We start from the raw sequence: 21,849 nt of genomic DNA, 5'->3' as shown, positions 1-21,849 counted from the left end.
AGGAGGAGAGGGACAGAAAATGGCAAGTCGCAAAGGAGGCCTTGGAGACCATGATGAAAATGTCCACCTCACTCAGGCTTTTTGCTTTAGACTTTCCATTCTGGACCAATCTATGTGCAGAAATGTGCCTAAAACCCTGAAAACTGTTAAACTTACCACAGATATTCACTTAGTGTCTATAATAACAACATTTAATAGTTTCATGAATTGTGTTCATCTCATACCCAAACCACCTTTATCAAATTCTACTCTAAATTCTGCTCTAATACAATACCAGTACTCATGACCAGAGTGCACAAATGCAACATTGTTTTTTCATACTTGACAACACAATAAAACACAAGAAAAATCAGAATATGTTTGAGATTAGGATTTTTATTTGATGGTAAATCAATTTTTTTGTGTCAGGTTTTTTTAAAATTTCATTTTGTTTTACTTTGATGCTATAATAGATGATTTTAAAATTCAGTTAAATCTAAGATTATATAGCATCGCAGCAAAACAAGAGTCTCCTCAAGGTGCTTTATAATGTAAGGTGAAAACCCTACAGTATTAGCAGGAAAATACCCAACAATCAAAAGATCCCCTTTGAGCAAGCACTAGGCGACAGTGGGGAGAAAAAACTCCCTTTTAACAGGAAGAAACCTCCAGCAGAACCAGGCTCAAGAGGGGGCGGCCATCTGCTGCGACCGGTTGGGGGTGATGGAGAGACAATATAGGGAGACAAGATGAAATATACTTCTGTTGGCCAATTACATTGTTTTTGAATAAATTATTAAATGCTTCGAGATCTTTAAAGAAGCATTGTAGTGTGTGTGTGTGTGTGTGTGTGGGGGGGGGTGCAGCTGGTCTTTTAGTCATCGCTGCTGCCCCTACAGCAGCTCCTAAACGGCTTCATTAAAGCTTTTCCCACTGCTCGAAAGAACCTTGTAATTTTAGACTTCAGTGGGGGATTGAGTACAACCTCAATAATCATGTCCAGGAGATCCAGAAAAAGTTCATCAAAAGTGTAATCATCTGGTGTAAGAGCCGAATGTACAAACTGATCTGCAGAGTCAAGCTCCTTTATAAGGGCCTTACTCATTTTCTTTAGCATCCGCCGTTTGTTATTTTTAAGAGCACTCAGATATCCTGGGATTCTGACCTTATCTAGAAGCAGATCTGTAAGACGCCTGGTGATCGCTTCGTAATTTTCTATATTCAGATAGTTTGTGTCGAAAAGACATTTCTCCAGGAGCTCATCTAACAGACAGTTACTGAAGTCTCTGACAATTTTCTCAGACTCCTCCTGTAAGTTTTCAGAGGTTGATGGCTGACTTTGAGCTTCTGTAAGCCCAGCTTCAGTGATTGGTTCAGGCTCAGGGCTGTTTTCTGGGGGTGGGCCCTGCTCTAGTACACTCACGCAGGAGACTGTTTCATTTTTGGGAGGACAATCTGGACGTGACTCTGGTTCAGACAGTCTGTCATTTTCTTTTTGCTCTGTTGGAGTCAGTGCTCTTAAAATCACATCCTGGATGTCTCCCACGGCACCAGAAATCTTGTCACTTTGAACAGTTTGATCCAAAGCAACCTCAATAATCATGTCCAGGAGATCCAGAAAAAGTTCATCAAAAGTGTAATCATCTGGTGTAAGAGCCGAATGTACAAACTGATCTGCAGAGTCAAGCTCCTTTATAAGGGCCTTACTCATTTTCTTTAGCATCCGCTGTTTGTTATTTTTAAGAGCACTCAGATATCCTGGGATTCTGACCTTATCTAGAAGCAGATCTGTAAGACGCCTGGTGATCGCTTCGTAATTTTCTATATTCAGACAGTTTGTGTCGAAAAGACATTTCTCCAGGAGCTCATCTAACAGACAGTTACTGAAGTCTCTGACAATTTTCTCAGACTCCTCCTGTAAGTTTTCAGAGGTTGATGGCTGACTTTGAGCTTCTGTAAGCCCAGCTTCAGTGATTGGTTCAGGCTCAGGGCTGTTTTCTGGGGGTGGGCCCTGCTCTAGTACACTCACGCAGGAGACTGTTTCATTTTTGGGAGGACAATCTGGACGTGACTCTGGTTCAGACAGTCTGTCATTTTCTTTTTGCTCTGTTGGAGTCAGTGCTCTTAAAATCACATCCTGGATGTCTCCCACGGCACCAGAAATCTTGTCACTTTGAACAGTTTGATCCAAAGCATCATTCTCTAACCACAGAAGAGTGTTTTGCAAAAACTTTTGCACTGAGTCTTCTACAGTCACATAGAGGACCTCGGGCGAAAAGGGTAACTCATCTGTTGGCTCTGCAGACCTAGAGATGACAGAGTCTGAAAGACATTTTCCTGATAGCATCACAGGGAGTACATATCTTTCAGTTGACTGGAGATGGTCATACACTTTATCTGTCAACTCCCTGGAAAACATCTCAATTTCCTTTATCTTTTCCAGGGGGTTCCAGATACGGTTCAAATGTTCTGGCCCGTTTAATTTATTAAACATTTGTTCAAGAACAGGTTTGATGGTGTTATAATCAACTGGGGAAGAACTCTTAAACATGCTATCCATCACTGGTGTGTTTACATAGCTACAAAAAGAACTGTAGCTGTCCATACAATCTGCTCTCTGATCATCAAGAGACTTGACCGGTTCGTGGAGACAGATGAAGAACCTTTTGTTTTTCTTCACCAGGTGTTTTATCTCTCTGATCATTTTGTAAAACTGCTTTTTGGCAAAAGCGCAGAAGTGGTCTTTGTGCAGCTTTTGGTCATTGCTTTTTCTGGATGGGATGCATGACGTGAAAAAGTTTTTCACCTTTTGGATATTTAACTGCACATTAAAAGCAGATTCGCGTGAGTCACATTTCTCACTAGATGTGACATCTTCACCATCAAAAGACTGCAGATTATCAATTATTGTGATTACAATGTCAGCTGCAGCTATTTCTGCTGGCGTGCTGGGACGCTGGAGACTTTCAGCTGTCTCAGCATCTGTGCACTTCTCTATTTCTGTGTCATCTTCGGCATTCGAATACTTCAGAGTGTCAAGTATTGCACTGACAACATCAGCCACGATCACTTCACCTGTGGTGCTGGAACGACTTTCCGCCATCTCTCCAGTTTCACTTTCTTTTATCTCTACAGGCGTCATGTCATTTTCATCCTTATTGTCCTCTGTGATTCCTGTGTCTGTGCTCCATTTGGTGAGAGCGCTGCTCACCTCCTCAACAACCATTGCCTTCTCAGAGATCTTTGATTCAGTACTCTCTGAATTAGACGGGCTAGGGGAACTAGCTGCGCCGCCCTTTGACATGCACTGGCTGCTTAGCTTACCTGCACATTTTTCCAAACACGAGGCTGCGTGAGAGACCATGCGTCGAAGGTTTTTTGTGGTTGTCATTTTTCCACTGACATAAACGGCAGGATCTGACCGTAAATCCGGGTTGTTCAAGAGTAGAGTCACAGCTGAGTCGACCTTTTCTGAGATCTCCAATTCAATCAGTTTTGTCAGCTTCTTACTGGACTGACAGTTTTCATGGGGGATGTTAAGAGCGATGCCAATGCTGGTTGAAAGAGAGTCTCCCAGCGACGGAGCTATTTTTGCCACAGGTATGCTGATACCTGTTTGGGACAATTCGTCTGTCATTAACTCCTGAAGTGTGGGAAGTGCAGATTTCAGGATGCCGCTAGAAACTATCTGAATGATTTCGATTATCATATCAGCCAGTAATGCTTGGAGATCAGAGTCCCAGATTCCCTGTTCAATCATTCCCCATTGTACCTGGGAGAACTGATCGAAACACTTGGTTATAGCTGGTAAAATATGCTCGGGAATAATGGGGATAGAGCCTGTAGTCTGAAATTCAGCCATTGTGGACGTTTCTGTTTCAGTAAAATTATTTGAAGGACTTTGAAAATCTAAGATTCTAGAGTGCGAAGATCGCGGTCTGTACATCTCATTTACTTAACGCTAAGTAGATTGTGAGTCCTGGCGGGTTCTATATATAGGCTCAGTTGACTGTAACGTCACGGGCACGTCAAAGCGTTCGCTTACGTCACAGTCAGGCGATCAAAGCGTTCGCTACTTCACGTCACACGCATGCGCACTGTATGTGTTTTGAACTCCCACGCACAGGCTTCCCGACTTAAACCGCTAATAAATTCTTACAGATGTCACAGGGTGGAAAGGGACAAGTTATCTAAGTTTTTCTACTATGCATGTTTTGCTGTGTTTTACCTTTTTAATATTTTAATATTGTACACTGGCTTATTTTTATGAGTTTTACTGCATGTTTTAATGGTATTTATTTGATGACTTGTCCTGGAAAGACTCCGCCCCTACCTGATAATAAACTGATCACACCTGCGAGAGATCCCAGAGAGGCCAATAAGAGGGCCTGGCAGACCAAAGGAAGGGGTTCGACCGAGAGGCTTGAGAGACGGCCAGGAGTAAGTGATGCCAGGCGGCAGCGCCTGCAAGCCGAAGGGGCTGGTGGAGCTGGGCGTTAGGAAAGGACGGACAGCACCAGCGACTAGGGACGCGGAGCGAACAGGCGGACGGCAGTAGTAACGAGAGCCCAGCTTGTGCACTGCGGGAGAGCAGAGGCGGCGAGACAGCTGGTGCCGACTTGCAGTTTTAAAGAAGCGGCGGGCGGAGTTGAGAGCTCTGCCCACCCGGGGTAAGTCTTCGACTTAGCCCCTTTTATTGAATGAAAATTGCCGAAAAGAATAGTGACTGCCGCTCCCTCCCTTTCTTCAGCGTACCAGGACGCGGAATGCGGGGAGGAAGGCGAGGACTCCGCTGGGTTTCCCTTTTACATCACTTCGCTGGACTTTTTTAGTTCTTTGTGACTTTTATATCGTGGCGGATGCCACTGGACTTTTAATGTTGTGTTTTATTGCTTTTTATTGTGTTACCCCTTGGCCAAGGTTGTTTTAATTCATTTTGCATTTTTAACTATTTAAATATAATAAATTATATTTTAATTATACAGTTTTTTAATCGTGTGCTTTCCCTTGGCGGCTCCACTGCTCTGTCCGTTTGGAGGAAGGTTTCCTTCCTTTAAAAAACGACACTGTGGAAATAAAATCAGCCTTTCCGCTCCGTTACACATACACATCGTGTTGGTGTAAAATACAGTATCTGGAAGCGAAAGGACATTTAGCCTCGTTATTTACTCTCTTAAAATGCACAACACCCATATATAAAGTAACCGCGTGCGGCATTTTAAGAGAGTAAATATTGACTCAAGCAAGATTTAAAAAGCATTACAAGTTGATCATGACCCTAATTCAGAAAGCATTAATTTTTTCCTGCAAAAGAACACAACCTCCAGGCTTTTTCAGCATTGTCAGTTTGTGCAAAGAATCATTTTCCACTACATGTACAACAGGTGAAAAACAAATTAAAATAAACACATTAAACCTCCCAAGTGTTTTTTGTTTAATTGCTATTATTTTTCATTTCCTAAAGATTAATTGAAAGGTCCATGGAGTTTGGAGGGTGAGGACCCAGGAAACCGCAACAAGGAGGAGAGGGACAGAAAATGGCAAGTCGCAAAGGAGGCCTTGGAGACCATGATGAAAATGTCCACCTCACTCAGGCTTTTTGCTTTAGACTTTCCATTCTGGACCAATCTATGTGCAGAAATGTGCCTAAAACCCTGAAAACTGTTAAACTTACCACAGATATTCACTTAGTGTCTATAATAACAACATTTAATAGTTTCATGAATTGTGTTCATCTCATACCCAAACCACCTTTATCAAATTCTACTCTAAATTCTGCTCTAATACAATACCAGTACTCATGACCAGAGTGCACAAATGCAACATTGTTTTTTCATACTTGACAACACAATAAAACACAAGAAAAATCAGAATATGTTTGAGATTAGGATTTTTATTTGATGGTAAATCAATTTTCTTAAAATTTCATTTTGTTTTACTTTGATGCTATAATGGATGATTTTAAAATTCAGTTAAATCTAAGATTATATAGCATCGCAGCAAAACAAGAGTCTCCTCAAGGTGCTTTATAATGTAAGGTGAAAACCCTACAGTATTAGCAGGAAAATACCCAACAATCAAAAGATCCCCTTTGAGCAAGCACTAGGCGACAGTGGGGAGAAAAAACTCCCTTTTAACAGGAAGAAACCTCCAGCAGAACCAGGCTCAAGAGGGGGCGGCCATCTGCTGCGACCGGTTGGGGGTGATGGAGAGACAATATAGGGAGACAAGATGAAATATACTTCTGTTGGCCAATTACATTGTTTTTGAATAAATTATTAAATGCTTCGAGATCTTTAAAGAAGCATTGTAGTGTGTGTGTGTGTGTGTGTGTGGGGGGGTGCAGCTGGTCTTTTAGTCATCGCTGCTGCCCCTACAGCAGCTCCTAAACGGCTTCATTAAAGCTTTTCCCACTGCTCGAAAGAACCTTGTAATTTTAGACTTCAGTGGGGGATTGAGTACAACCTCAATAATCATGTCCAGGAGATCCAGAAAAAGTTCATCAAAAGTGTAATCATCTGGTGTAAGAGCCGAATGTACAAACTGATCTGCAGAGTCAAGCTCCTTTATAAGGGCCTTACTCATTTTCTTTAGCATCCGCCGTTTGTTATTTTTAAGAGCACTCAGATATCCTGGGATTCTGACCTTATCTAGAAGCAGATCTGTAAGACGCCTGGTGATCGCTTCGTAATTTTCTATATTCAGATAGTTTGTGTCGAAAAGACATTTCTCCAGGAGCTCATCTAACAGACAGTTACTGAAGTCTCTGACAATTTTCTCAGACTCCTCCTGTAAGTTTTCAGAGGTTGATGGCTGACTTTGAGCTTCTGTAAGCCCAGCTTCAGTGATTGGTTCAGGCTCAGGGCTGTTTTCTGGGGGTGGGCCCTGCTCTAGTACACTCACGCAGGAGACTGTTTCATTTTTGGGAGGACAATCTGGACGTGACTCTGGTTCAGACAGTCTGTCATTTTCTTTTTGCTCTGTTGGAGTCAGTGCTCTTAAAATCACATCCTGGATGTCTCCCACGGCACCAGAAATCTTGTCACTTTGAACAGTTTGATCCAAAGCATCATTCTCTAACCACAGAAGAGTGTTTTGCAAAAACTTTTGCACTGAGTCTTCTACAGTCACATAGAGGACCTCGGGCGAAAAGGGTAACTCATCTGTTGGCTCTGCAGACCTAGAGATGACAGAGTCTGAAAGACATTTTCCTGATAGCATCACAGGGAGTACATATCTTTCAGTTGACTGGAGATGGTCATACACTTTATCTGTCAACTCCCTGGAAAACATCTCAATTTCCTTTATCCTTTCCAGGGGGTTCCAGATACGGTTCAAATGTTCTGGCCCGTTTAATTTATTAAACATTTGTTCAAGAACAGGTTTGATGGTGTTATAATCAACTGGGGAAGAACTCTTAAACATGCTATCCATCACTGGTGTGTTTACATAGCTACAAAAAGAACTGTAGCTGTCCATACAATCTGCTCTCTGATCATCAAGAGACTTGACCGGTTCGTGGAGACAGATGAAGAACCTTTTGTTTTTCTTCACCAGGTGTTTTATCTCTCTGATCATTTTGTAAAACTGCTTTTTGGCAAAAGCGCAGAAGTGGTCTTTGTGCAGCTTTTGGTCATTGCTTTTTCTGGATGGGATGCATGACGTGAAAAAGTTTTTCACCTTTTGGATATTTAACTGCACATTAAAAGCAGATTCGCGTGAGTCACATTTCTCACTAGATGTGACATCTTCACCATCAAAAGACTGCAGATTATCAATTATTGTCATTACAATGTCAGCTGCAGCTATTTCTGCTGGCGTGCTGGGACGCTGGAGACTTTCAGCTGTCTCAGCATCTGTGCACTTCTCTATTTCTGTGTCATCTTCGGCATTCGAATACTTCAGAGTGTCAAGTATTGCACTGACAACATCAGCCACGATCACTTCACCTGTGGTGCTGGAACGACTTTCCGCCATCTCTCCAGTTTCACTTTCTTTTATCTCTACAGGCGTCATGTCATTTTCATCCTTATTGTCCTCTGTGATTCCTGTGTCTGTGCTCCATTTGGTGAGAGCGCTGCTCACCTCCTCAACAACCATTGCCTTCTCAGAGATCTTTGATTCAGTACTCTCTGAATTAGACGGGCTAGGGGAACTAGCTGCGCCGCCCTTTGACATGCACTGGCTGCTTAGCTTAGCTGCACATTTTTCCAAACACGAGGCTGCGTGAGAGACCATGCGTCGAAGGTTTTTTGTGGTTGTCATTTTTCCACTGACATAAACGGCAGGATCTGACCGTAAATCCGGGTTGTTCAAGAGTAGAGTCACAGCTGAGTCGACCTTTTCTGAGATCTCCAATTCAATCAGTTTTGTCAGCTTCTTACTGGACTGACAGTTTTCATGGGGGGTGTTAAGAGCGATGCCAATGCTGGTTGAAAGAGAGTCTCCCAGCGACGGAGCTATTTTTGCCACAGGTATGCTGATACCTGTTTGGGACAATTCGTCTGTCATTAACTCCTGAAGTGTGGGAAGTGCAGATTTCAGGATGCCGCTAGAAACTATCTGAATGATTTCGATTATCATATCAGCCAGTAATGCTTGGAGATCAGAGTCCCAGATTCCCTGTTCAATCATTCCCCATTGTACCTGGGAGAACTGATCGAAACACTTGGTTATAGCTGGTAAAATATGCTCGGGAATAATGGGGATAGAGCCTGTAGTCTGAAATTCAGCCATTGTGGACGTTTCTGTTTCAGTAAAATTATTTGAAGGACTTTGAAAATCTAAGATTCTAGAGTGCGAAGATCGCGGTCTGTACATCTCATCTACTTAACGCTAAGTAGATTGTGAGTCCTGGCGAGGTCTATATATAGGCTCAGTTGACTGTAACGTCACGGGCACGTCAAAGCGTTCGCTTACGTCACAGTCAGGCGATCAAAGCGTTCGCTACTTCACGTCACACGCATGCGCACTGTCTGTGTTTTGAACTCCCACGCACAGGCTTCCCGACTTAAACCGCTAATAAATTCTTACATACACATCGTGTTGGTGTAAAATACAGTATCTGGAAGCGAAAGGACATTTAGCCTCGTTATTTACTCTCTTAAAATGCACAACACCCATATATAAAGTAACCGCGTGCGGCATTTTAAGAGAGTAAATATTGACTCAAGCAAGATTTAAAAAGCATTACAAGTTGATCATGACCCTAATTCAGAAAGCATTAATTTTTTCCTGCAAAAGAACACAACCTCCAGGCTTTTTCAGCATTGTCAGTTTGTGCAAAGAATCATTTTCCACTACATGTACAACAGGTGAAAAACAAATTAAAATAAACACATTAAACCTCCCAAGTGTTTTTTGTTTAATTGCTATTATTTTTCATTTCCTAAAGATTAATTGAAAGGTCCATGGAGTTTGGAGGGTGAGGACCCAGGAAACCGCAACAAGGAGGAGAGGGACAGAAAATGGCAAGTCGCAAAGGAGGCCTTGGAGACCATGATGAAAATGTCCACCTCACTCAGGCTTTTTGCTTTAGACTTTCCATTCTGGACCAATCTATGTGCAGAAATGTGCCTAAAACCCTGAAAACTGTTAAACTTACCACAGATATTCACTTAGTGTCTATAATAACAACATTTAATAGTTTCATGAATTGTGTTCATCTCATACCCAAACCACCTTTATCAAATTCTACTCTAAATTCTGCTCTAATACAATACCAGTACTCATGACCAGAGTGCACAAATGCAACATTGTTTTTTCATACTTGACAACACAATAAAACACAAGAAAAATCAGAATATGTTTGAGATTAGGATTTTTATTTGATGGTAAATCAATTTTCTTAAAATTTCATTTTGTTTTACTTTGATGCTATAATGGATGATTTTAAAATTCAGTTAAATCTAAGATTATATAGCATCGCAGCAAAACAAGAGTCTCCTCAAGGTGCTTTATAATGTAAGGTGAAAACCCTACAGTATTAGCAGGAAAATACCCAACAATCAAAAGATCCCCTTTGAGCAAGCACTAGGCGACAGTGGGGAGAAAAAACTCCCTTTTAACAGGAAGAAACCTCCAGCAGAACCAGGCTCAAGAGGGGGCGGCCATCTGCTGCGACCGGTTGGGGGTGATGGAGAGACAATATAGGGAGACAAGATGAAATATACTTCTGTTGGCCAATTACATTGTTTTTGAATAAATTATTAAATGCTTCGAGATCTTTAAAGAAGCATTGTAGTGTGTGTGTGTGTGTGTGTGTGTGTGTGGGGGGGGGGGGGGGGGTGCAGCTGGTCTTTTAGTCATCGCTGCTGCCCCTACAGCAGCTCCTAAACGGCTTCATTAAAGCTTTTCCCACTGCTCGAAAGAACCTTGTAATTTTAGACTTCAGTGGGGGATTGAGTACAACCTCAATAATCATGTCCAGGAGATCCAGAAAAAGTTCATCAAAAGTGTAATCATCTGGTGTAAGAGCCGAATGTACAAACTGATCTGCAGAGTCAAGCTCCTTTATAAGGGCCTTACTCATTTTCTTTAGCATCCGCCGTTTGTTATTTTTAAGAGCACTCAGATATCCTGGGATTCTGACCTTATCTAGAAGCAGATCTGTAAGACGCCTGGTGATCGCTTCGTAATTTTCTATATTCAGATAGTTTGTGTCGAAAAGACATTTCTCCAGGAGCTCATCTAACAGACAGTTACTGAAGTCTCTGACAATTTTCTCAGACTCCTCCTGTAAGTTTTCAGAGGTTGATGGCTGACTTTGAGCTTCTGTAAGCCCAGCTTCAGTGATTGGTTCAGGCTCAGGGCTGTTTTCTGGGGGTGGGCCCTGCTCTAGTACACTCACGCAGGAGACTGTTTCATTTTTGGGAGGACAATCTGGACGTGACTCTGGTTCAGACAGTCTGTCATTTTCTTTTTGCTCTGTTGGAGTCAGTGCTCTTAAAATCACATCCTGGATGTCTCCCACGGCACCAGAAATCTTGTCACTTTGAACAGTTTGATCCAAAGCATCATTCTCTAACCACAGAAGAGTGTTTTGCAAAAACTTTTGCACTGAGTCTTCTACAGTCACATAGAGGACCTCGGGCGAAAAGGGTAACTCATCTGTTGGCTCTGCAGACCTAGAGATGACAGAGTCTGAAAGACATTTTCCTGATAGCATCACAGGGAGTACATATCTTTCAGTTGACTGGAGATGGTCATACACTTTATCTGTCAACTCCCTTGAAAACATCTCAATTTCCTTTATCCTTTCCAGGGGGTTCCAGATACGGTTCAAATGTTCTGGCCCGTTTAATTTATTAAACATTTGTTCAAGAACAGGTTTGATGGTGTTATAATCAACTGGGGAAGAACTCTTAAACATGCTATCCATCACTGGTGTGTTTACATAGCTACAAAAAGAACTGTAGCTGTCCATACAATCTGCTCTCTGATCATCAAGAGACTTGACCGGTTCGTGGAGACAGATGAAGAACCTTTTGTTTTTCTTCACCAGGTGTTTTATCTCTCTGATCATTTTGTAAAACTGCTTTTTGGCAAAAGCGCAGAAGTGGTCTTTGTGCAGCTTTTGGTCATTGCTTTTTCTGGATGGGATGCATGACGTGAAAAAGTTTTTCACCTTTTGGATATTTAACTGCACATTAAAAGCAGATTCGCGTGAGTCACATTTCTCACTAGATGTGACATCTTCACCATCAAAAGACTGCAGATTATCAATTATTGTCATTACAATGTCAGCTGCAGCTATTTCTGCTGGCGTGCTGGGACGCTGGAGACTTTCAGCTGTCTCAGCATCTGTGCACTTCTCTATTTCTGTGTCATCTTCGGCATTCGAATACTTCAGAGTGTCAAGTATTGCACTGACAACATCAGCCACGATCACTTCACCTGTGGTGCTGGAACGACTTTCCGCCATCTCTCCAGTTTCACTTTCTTTTATCTCTACAGGCGTCATGTCATTTTCATCCTTATTGTCCTCTGTGATTCCTGTGTCTGTGCTCCATTTGGTGAGAGCGCTGCTCACCTCCTCAACAACCATTGCCTTCTCAGAGATCTTTGATTCAGTACTCTCTGAATTAGACGGGCTAGGGGAACTAGCTGCGCCGCCCTTTGACATGCACTGGCTGCTTAGCTTAGCTGCACATTTTTCCAAACACGAGGCTGCGTGAGAGACCATGCGTCGAAGGTTTTTTGTGGTTGTCATTTTTCCACTGACATAAACGGCAGGATCTGACCGTAAATCCGGGTTGTTCAAGAGTAGAGTCACAGCTGAGTCGACCTTTTCTGAGATCTCCAATTCAATCAGTTTTGTCAGCTTCTTACTGGACTGACAGTTTTCATGGGGGGTGTTAAGAGCGATGCCAATGCTGGTTGAAAGAGAGTCTCCCAGCGACGGAGCTATTTTTGCCACAGGTATGCTGATACCTGTTTGGGACAATTCGTCTGTCATTAACTCCTGAAGTGTGGGAAGTGCAGATTTCAGGATGCCGCTAGAAACTATCTGAATGATTTCGATTATCATATCAGCCAGTAATGCTTGGAGATCAGAGTCCCAGATTCCCTGTTCAATCATTCCCCATTGTACCTGGGAGAACTGATCGAAACACTTGGTTATAGCTGGTAAAATATGTTCGGGAATAATGGGGATAGAGCCTGTAGTCTGAAATTCAGCCATTGTGGACGTTTCGGTTTCAGTAAAATTATTTGAAGGACTTTGAAAATCTAAGATTCTAGAGTGCGAAGATCGCGGTCTGTACATCTCATTTACTTAACGCTAAGTAGATTGTGAGTCCTGGCGGGTTCTATATATAGGCTCAGTTGACTGTAACGTCACGGGCACGTCAAAGCGTTCGCTTACGTCACAGTCAGGCGATCAAAGCGTTCGCTACTTCACGTCACACGCATGCGCACTGTCTGTGTTTTGAACTCCCACGCACAGGCTTCCCGACTTAAACCGCTAATAAATTCTTACATACACATCGTGTTGGTGTAAAATACAGTATCTGGAAGCGAAAGGACATTTAGCCTCGTTATTTACTCTCTTAAAATGCACAACACCCATATATAAAGTAACCGCGTGCGGCATTTTAAGAGAGTAAATATTGACTCAAGCAAGATTTAAAAAGCATTACAAGTTGATCATGACCCTAATTCAGAAAGCATTAATTTTTTCCTGCAAAAGAACACAACCTCCAGGCTTTTTCAGCATTGTCAGTTTGTGCAAAGAATCATTTTCCACTACATGTACAACAGGTGAAAAACAAATTAAAATAAACACATTAAACCTCCCAAGTGTTTTTTGTTTAATTGCTATTATTTTTCATTTCCTAAAGATTAATTGAAAGGTCCATGGAGTTTGGAGGGTGAGGACCCAGGAAACCGCAACAAGGAGGAGAGGGACAGAAAATGGCAAGTCGCAAAGGAGGCCTTGGAGACCATGATGAAAATGTCCACCTCACTCAGGCTTTTTGCTTTAGACTTTCCATTCTGGACCAATCTATGTGCAGAAATGTGCCTAAAACCCTGAAAACTGTTAAACTTACCACAGATATTCACTTAGTGTCTATAATAACAACATTTAATAGTTTCATGAATTGTGTTCATCTCATACCCAAACCACCTTTATCAAATTCTACTCTAAATTCTGCTCTAATACAATACCAGTACTCATGACCAGAGTGCACAAATGCAACATTGTTTTTTCATACTTGACAACACAATAAAACACAAGAAAAATCAGAATATGTTTGAGATTAGGATTTTTATTTGATGGTAAATCAATTTTCTTAAAATTTCATTTTGTTTTACTTTGATGCTATAATGGATGATTTTAAAATTCAGTTAAATCTAAGATTATATAGCATCGCAGCAAAACAAGAGTCTCCTCAAGGTGCTTTATAATGTAAGGTGAAAACCCTACAGTATTAGCAGGAAAATACCCAACAATCAAAAGATCCCCTTTGAGCAAGCACTAGGCGACAGTGGGGAGAAAAAACTCCCTTTTAACAGGAAGAAACCTCCAGCAGAACCAGGCTCAAGAGGGGGCGGCCATCTGCTGCGACCGGTTGGGGGTGATGGAGAGACAATATAGGGAGACAAGATGAAATATACTTCTGTTGGCCAATTACATTGTTTTTGAATAAATTATTAAATGCTTCGAGATCTTTAAAGAAGCATTGTAGTGTGTGTGTGTGTGGGGGGGGGGGGTGCAGCTGGTCTTTTAGTCATCGCTGCTGCCCCTACAGCAGCTCCTAAACGGCTTCGTTAAAGCTTTTCCCACTGCTCGAAAGAACCTTGTAATTTTAGACTTCAGTGGGGGATTGAGTACAACCTCAATAATCATGTCCAGGAGATCCAGAAAAAGTTCATCAAAAGTGTAATCATCTGGTGTAAGAGCCGAATGTACAAACTGATCTGCAGAGTCAAGCTCCTTTATAAGGGCCTTACTCATTTTCTTTAGCATCCGCCGTTTGTTATTTTTAAGAGCACTCAGATATCCTGGGATTCTGACCTTATCTAGAAGCAGATCTGTAAGACGCCTGGTGATCGCTTCGTAATTTTCTATATTCAGATAGTTTGTGTCGAAAAGACATTTCTCCAGGAGCTCATCTAACAGACAGTTACTGAAGTCTCTGACAATTTTCTCAGACTCCTCCTGTAAGTTTTCAGAGGTTGATGGCTGACTTTGAGCTTCTGTAAGCCCAGCTTCAGTGATTGGTTCAGGCTCAGGGCTGTTTTCTGGGGGTGGGCCCTGCTCTAGTACACTTACGCAGGAGACTGTTTCATTTTTGGGAGGACAATCTGGACGTGACTCTGGTTCAGACAGTCTGTCATTTTCTTTTTGCTCTGTTGGAGTCAGTGCTCTTAAAATCACATCCTGGATGTCTCCCACGGCACCAGAAATCTTGTCACTTTGAACAGTTTGATCCAAAGCAACCTCAATAATCATGTCCAGGAGATCCAGAAAAAGTTCATCAAAAGTGTAATCATCTGGTGTAAGAGCCGAATGTACAAACTGATCTGCAGAGTCAAGCTCCTTTATAAGGGCCTTACTCATTTTCTTTAGCATCCGCCGTTTGTTATTTTTAAGAGCACTCAGATATCCTGGGATTCTGACCTTATCTAGAAGCAGATCTGTAAGACGGCTGGTGATCGCTTCGTAATTTTCTATATTCAGACAGTTTGTGTCGAAAAGACATTTCTCCAGGAGCTCATCTAACAGACAGTTACTGAAGTCTCTGACAATTTTCTCAGACTCCTCCTGTAAGTTTTCAGAGGTTGATGGCTGACTTTGAGCTTCTGTAAGCCCAGCTTCAGTGATTGGTTCAGGCTCAGGGCTGTTTTCTGGGGGTGGGCCCTGCTCTAGTACACTCACGCAGGAGACTGTTTCATTTTTGGGAGGACAATCTGGACGTGACTCTGGTTCAGACAGTCTGTCATTTTCTTTTTGCTCTGTTGGAGTCAGTGCTCTTAAAATCACATCCTGGATGTCTCCCACGGCACCAGAAATCTTGTCACTTTGAACAGTTTGATCCAAAGCATCATTCTCTAACCACAGAAGAGTGTTTTGCAAAAACTTTTGCACTGAGTCTTCTACAGTCACATAGAGGACCTCGGGCGAAAAGGGTAACTCATCTGTTGGCTCTGCAGACCTAGAGATGACAGAGTCTGAAAGACATTTTCCTGATAGCATCACAGGGAGTACATATCTTTCAGTTGACTGGAGATGGTCATACACTTTATCTGTCAACTCCCTTGAAAACATCTCAATTTCCTTTATCCTTTCCAGGGGGTTCCAGATACGGTTCAAATGTTCTGGCCCGTTTAATTTATTAAACATTTGTTCAAGAACAGGTTTGATGGTGTTATAATCAACTGGGGAAGAACTCTTAAACATGCTATCCATCACTGGTGTGTTTACATAGCTACAAAAAGAACTGTAGCTGTCCATACAATCTGCTCTCTGATCATCAAGAGACTTGACCGGTTCGTGGAGACAGATGAAGAACCTTTTGTTTTTCTTCACCAGGTGTTTTATCTCTCTGATCATTTTGTAAAACTGCTTTTTGGCAAAAGTGCAGAAGTGGTCTTTGTGCAGCTTTTGGTCATTGCTTTTTCTGGATGGGATGCATGACGTGAAAAAGTTTTTCACCTTTTGGATATTTAACTGCACATTAAAAGCAGATTCGCGTGAGTCACATTTCTCACTAGATGTGACATCTTCACCATCAAAAGACTGCAGATTATCAATTATTGTCATTACAATGTCAGCTGCAGCTATTTCTGCTGGCGTGCTGGGACGCTGGAGACTTTCAGCTGTCTCAGCATCTGTGCACTTCTCTATTTCTGTGTCATCTTCGGCATTCGAATACTTCAGAGTGTCAAGTATTGCACTGACAACATCAGCCACGATCACTTCACCTGTGGTGCTGGAACGACTTTCCGCCATCTCTCCAGTTTCACTTTCTTTTATCTCTACAGGCGTCATGTCATTTTCATCCTTATTGTCCTCTGTGATTCCTGTGTCTGTGCTCCATTTGGTGAGAGCGCTGCTCACCTCCTCAACAACCATTGCCTTCTCAGAGATCTTTGATTCAGTACTCTCTGAATTAGACGGGCTAGGGGAACTAGCTGCGCCGCCCTTTGACATGCACTGGCTGCTTAGCTTAGCTGCACATTTTTCCAAACACGAGGCTGCGTGAGAGACCATGCGTCGAAGGTTTTTTGTGGTTGTCATTTTTCCACTGACATAAACGGCAGGATCTGACCGTAAATCCGGGTTGTTCAAGAGTAGAGTCACAGCTGAGTCGACCTTTTCTGAGATCTCCAATTCAATCAGTTTTGTCAGCTTCTTACTGGACTGACAGTTTTCATGGGGGGTGTTAAGAGCGATGCCAATGCTGGTTGAAAGAGAGTCTCCCAGCGACGGAGCTATTTTTGCCACAGGTATGCTGATACCTGTTTGGGACAATTCGTCTGTCATTAACTCCTGAAGTGTGGGAAGTGCAGATTTCAGGATGCCGCTAGAAACTATCTGAATGATTTCGATTATCATATCAGCCAGTAATGCTTGGAGATCAGAGTCCCAGATTCCCTGTTCAATCATTCCCCATTGTACCTGGGAGAACTGATCGAAACACTTGGTTATAGCTGGTAAAATATGTTCGGGAATAATGGGGATAGAGCCTGTAGTCTGAAATTCAGCCATTGTGGACGTTTCGGTTTCAGTAAAATTATTTGAAGGACTTTGAAAATCTAAGATTCTAGAGTGCGAAGATCGCGGTCTGTACATCTCATTTACTTAACGCTAAGTAGATTGTGAGTCCTGGCGGGTTCTATATATAGGCTCAGTTGACTGTAACGTCACGGGCACGTCAAAGCGTTCGCTTACGTCACAGTCAGGCGATCAAAGCGTTCGCTACTTCACGTCACACGCATGCGCACTGTCTGTGTTTTGAACTCCCACGCACAGGCTTCCCGACTTAAACCGCTAATAAATTCTTACATACACATCGTGTTGGTGTAAAATACAGTATCTGGAAGCGAAAGGACATTTAGCCTCGTTATTTACTCTCTTAAAATGCACAACACCCATATATAAAGTAACCGCGTGCGGCATTTTAAGAGAGTAAATATTGACTCAAGCAAGATTTAAAAAGCATTACAAGTTGATCATGACCCTAATTCAGAAAGCATTAATTTTTTCCTGCAAAAGAACACAACCTCCAGGCTTTTTCAGCATTGTCAGTTTGTGCAAAGAATCATTTTCCACTACATGTACAACAGGTGAAAAACAAATTAAAATAAACACATTAAACCTCCCAAGTGTTTTTTGTTTAATTGCTATTATTTTTCATTTCCTAAAGATTAATTGAAAGGTCCATGGAGTTTGGAGGGTGAGGACCCAGGAAACCGCAACAAGGAGGAGAGGGACAGAAAATGGCAAGTCGCAAAGGAGGCCTTGGAGACCATGATGAAAATGTCCACCTCACTCAGGCTTTTTGCTTTAGACTTTCCATTCTGGACCAATCTATGTGCAGAAATGTGCCTAAAACCCTGAAAACTGTTAAACTTACCACAGATATTCACTTAGTGTCTATAATAACAACATTTAATAGTTTCATGAATTGTGTTCATCTCATACCCAAACCACCTTTATCAAATTCTACTCTAAATTCTGCTCTAATACAATACCAGTACTCATGACCAGAGTGCACAAATGCAACATTGTTTTTTCATACTTGACAACACAATAAAACACAAGAAAAATCAGAATATGTTTGAGATTAGGATTTTTATTTGATGGTAAATCAATTTTCTTAAAATTTCATTTTGTTTTACTTTGATGCTATAATAGATGATTTTAAAATTCAGTTAAATCTAAGATTATATAGCATCGCAGCAAAACAAGAGTCTCCTCAAGGTGCTTTATAATGTAAGGTGAAAACCCTACAGTATTAGCAGGAAAATACCCAACAATCAAAAGATCCCCTTTGAGCAAGCACTAGGCGACAGTGGGGAGAAAAAACTCCCTTTTAACAGGAAGAAACCTCCAGCAGAACCAGGCTCAAGAGGGGGCGGCCATCTGCTGCGACCGGTTGGGGGTGATGGAGAGACAATATAGGGAGACAAGATGAAATATACTTCTGTTGGCCAATTACATTGTTTTTGAATAAATTATTAAATGCTTCGAGATCTTTAAAGAAGCATTGTAGTGTGTGTGTGTGTGTGTGGGGGGGGGTGCAGCTGGTCTTTTAGTCATCGCTGCTGCCCCTACAGCAGCTCCTAAACGGCTTCATTAAAGCTTTTCCCACTGCTCGAAAGAACCTTGTAATTTTAGACTTCAGTGGGGGATTGAGTACAACCTCAATAATCATGTCCAGGAGATCCAGAAAAAGTTCATCAAAAGTGTAATCATCTGGTGTAAGAGCCGAATGTACAAACTGATCTGCAGAGTCAAGCTCCTTTATAAGGGCCTTACTCATTTTCTTTAGCATCTGCCGTTTGTTATTTTTAAGAGCACTCAGATATCCTGGGATTCTGACCTTATCTAGAAGCAGATCTGTAAGACGCCTGGTGATCGCTTCGTAATTTTCTATATTCAGATAGTTTGTGTCGAAAAGACATTTCTCCAGGAGCTCATCTAACAGACAGTTACTGAAGTCTCTGACAATTTTCTCAGACTCCTCCTGTAAGTTTTCAGAGGTTGATGGCTGACTTTGAGCTTCTGTAAGCCCAGCTTCAGTGATTGGTTCAGGCTCAGGGCTGTTTTCTGGGGGTGGGCCCTGCTCTAGTACACTTACGCAGGAGACTGTTTCATTTTTGGGAGGACAATCTGGACGTGACTCTGGTTCAGACAGTCTGTCATTTTCTTTTTGCTCTGTTGGAGTCAGTGCTCTTAAAATCACATCCTGGATGTCTCCCACGGCACCAGAAATCTTGTCACTTTGAACAGTTTGATCCAAAGCAACCTCAATAATCATGTCCAGGAGATCCAGAAAAAGTTCATCAAAAGTGTAATCATCTGGTGTAAGAGCCGAATGTACAAACTGATCTGCAGAGTCAAGCTCCTTTATAAGGGCCTTACTCATTTTCTTTAGCATCCGCCGTTTGTTATTTTTAAGAGCACTCAGATATCCTGGGATTCTGACCTTATCTAGAAGCAGATCTGTAAGACGGCTGGTGATCGCTTCGTAATTTTCTATATTCAGACAGTTTGTGTCGAAAAGACATTTCTCCAGGAGCTCATCTAACAGACAGTTACTGAAGTCTCTGACAATTTTCTCAGACTCCTCCTGTAAGTTTTCAGAGGTTGATGGCTGACTTTGAGCTTCTGTAAGCCCAGCTTCAGTGATTGGTTCAGGCTCAGGGCTGTTTTCTGGGGGTGGGCCCTGCTCTAGTACACTCACGCAGGAGACTGTTTCATTTTTGGGAGGACAATCTGGACGTGACTCTGGTTCAGACAGTCTGTCATTTTCTTTTTGCTCTGTTGGAGTCAGTGCTCTTAAAATCACATCCTGGATGTCTTGCACGGCACCAGAAATCTTGTCACTTTGAACAGTTTGATCCAAAGCATCATTCTCTAACCACAGAAGAGTGTTTTGCAAAAACTTTTGCACTGAGTCTTCTACAGTCACATAGAGGACCTCGGGCGAAAAGGGTAACTCATCTGTTGGCTCTGCAGACCTAGAGATGACAGAGTCTGAAAGACATTTTCCCGATAGCATCACAGGGAGTACATATCTTTCAGTTGACTGGAGATGGTCATACACTTTATCTGTCAACTCCCTGGAAAACATCTCAATTTCCTTTATCTTTTCCAGGGGGTTCCAGATACGGTTCAAATGTTCTGGCCCGTTTAATTTATTAAACATTTGTTCAAGAACAGGTTTGATGGTGTTATAATCAACTGGGGAAGAACTCTTAAACATGCTATCCATCACTGGTGTGTTTACATAGCTACAAAAAGAACTGTAGCTGTCCATACAATCTGCTCTCTGATCATCAAGAGACTTGACCGGTTCGTGGAGACAGATGAAGAACCTTTTGTTTTTCTTCACCAGGTGTTTTATCTCTCTGATCATTTTGTAAAACTGCTTTTTGGCAAAAGCGCAGAAGTGGTCTTTGTGCAGCTTTTGGTCATTGCTTTTTCTGGATGGGATGCATGACGTGAAAAAGTTTTTCACCTTTTGGATATTTAACTGCACATTAAAAGCAGATTCGCGTGAGTCACATTTCTCACTAGATGTGACATCTTCACCATCAAAAGACTGCAGATTATCAATTATTGTCATTACAATGTCAGCTGCAGCTATTTCTGCTGGCGTGCTGGGACGCTGGAGACTTTCAGCTGTCTCAGCATCTGTGCACTTCTCTATCTCTGTGTCATCTTCGGCATTCGAATACTTCAGAGTGTCAAGTATTGCACTGACAACATCAGCCACGATCACTTCACCTGTGGTGCTGGAACGACTTTCCGCCATCTCTCCAGTTTCACTTTCTTTTATCTCTACAGGCGTCATGTCATTTTCATCCTTATTGTCCTCTGTGATTCCTGTGTCTGTGCTCCATTTGGTGAGAGCGCTGCTCACCTCCTCAACAACCATTGCCTTCTCAGAGATCTTTGATTCAGTACTCTCTGAATTAGACGGGCTAGGGGAACTAGCTGCGCCGCCCTTTGACATGCACTGGCTGCTTAGCTTAGCTGCACATTTTTCCAAACACGAGGCTGCGTGAGAGACCATGCGTCGAAGGTTTTTTGTGGTTGTCATTTTTCCACTGACATAAACGGCAGGATCTGACCGTAAATCCGGGTTGTTCAAGAGTAGAGTCACAGCTGAGTCGACCTTTTCTGAGATCTCCAATTCAATCAGTTTTGTCAGCTTCTTACTGGACTGACAGTTTTCATGGGGGATGTTAAGAGCGATGCCAATGCTGGTTGAAAGAGAGTCTCCCAGCGACGGAGCTATTTTTGCCACAGGTATGCTGATACCTGTTTGGGACAATTCGTCTGTCATTAACTCCTGAAGTGTGGGAAGTGCAGATTTCAGGATGCCGCTAGAAACTATCTGAATGATTTCGATTATCATATCAGCCAGTAATGCTTGGAGATCAGAGTCCCAGATTCCCTGTTCAATCATTCCCCATTGTACCTGGGAGAACTGATCGAAACACTTGGTTATAGCTGGTAAAATATGCTCGGGAATAATGGGGATAGAGCCTGTAGTCTGAAATTCAGCCATTGTGGACGTTTCTGTTTCAGTAAAATTATTTGAAGGACTTTGAAAATCTAAGATTCTAGAGTGCGAAGATCGCGGTCTGTACATCTCATTTACTTAACGCTAAGTAGATTGTGAGTCCTGG

General features: G+C 42.2%; 1 protein-coding gene across 1 annotated transcript; it reads right to left on the bottom strand.

Moving 5' to 3' along the window:
- Positions 1-218: 218 nt before the first annotated feature.
- Positions 219-18,032, bottom strand: LOC146550126 (uncharacterized). Its single transcript, XM_085261035.1, has 2 exons — positions 15,104-18,032; positions 219-1,750 (listed from the first exon to the last, which is right to left on the bottom strand). The coding sequence occupies exons 1-2, from the start codon at positions 17,276-17,278 to the stop codon at positions 854-856; spliced, it is 3,072 nt and encodes a 1,023-aa protein (XP_085117161.1). The 5' UTR covers positions 17,279-18,032; the 3' UTR covers positions 219-853.
- Between the last annotated feature and the right edge of the window lie 3,817 nt (positions 18,033-21,849).

The sequence above is a fragment of the Mchenga conophoros genome, linkage group LG20, assembly GCF_057382185.1.
Source record: "Mchenga conophoros isolate Kocher_MC1m ecotype Shallow Benthic linkage group LG20, M_conophoros_male_GT1.1, whole genome shotgun sequence".
Classification (NCBI taxonomy): domain Eukaryota; kingdom Metazoa; phylum Chordata; class Actinopteri; order Cichliformes; family Cichlidae; genus Mchenga; species Mchenga conophoros.
Note: the sequence above shows the minus strand (reverse complement) of the source record. Positions and strands in the feature narration are given on the sequence as shown.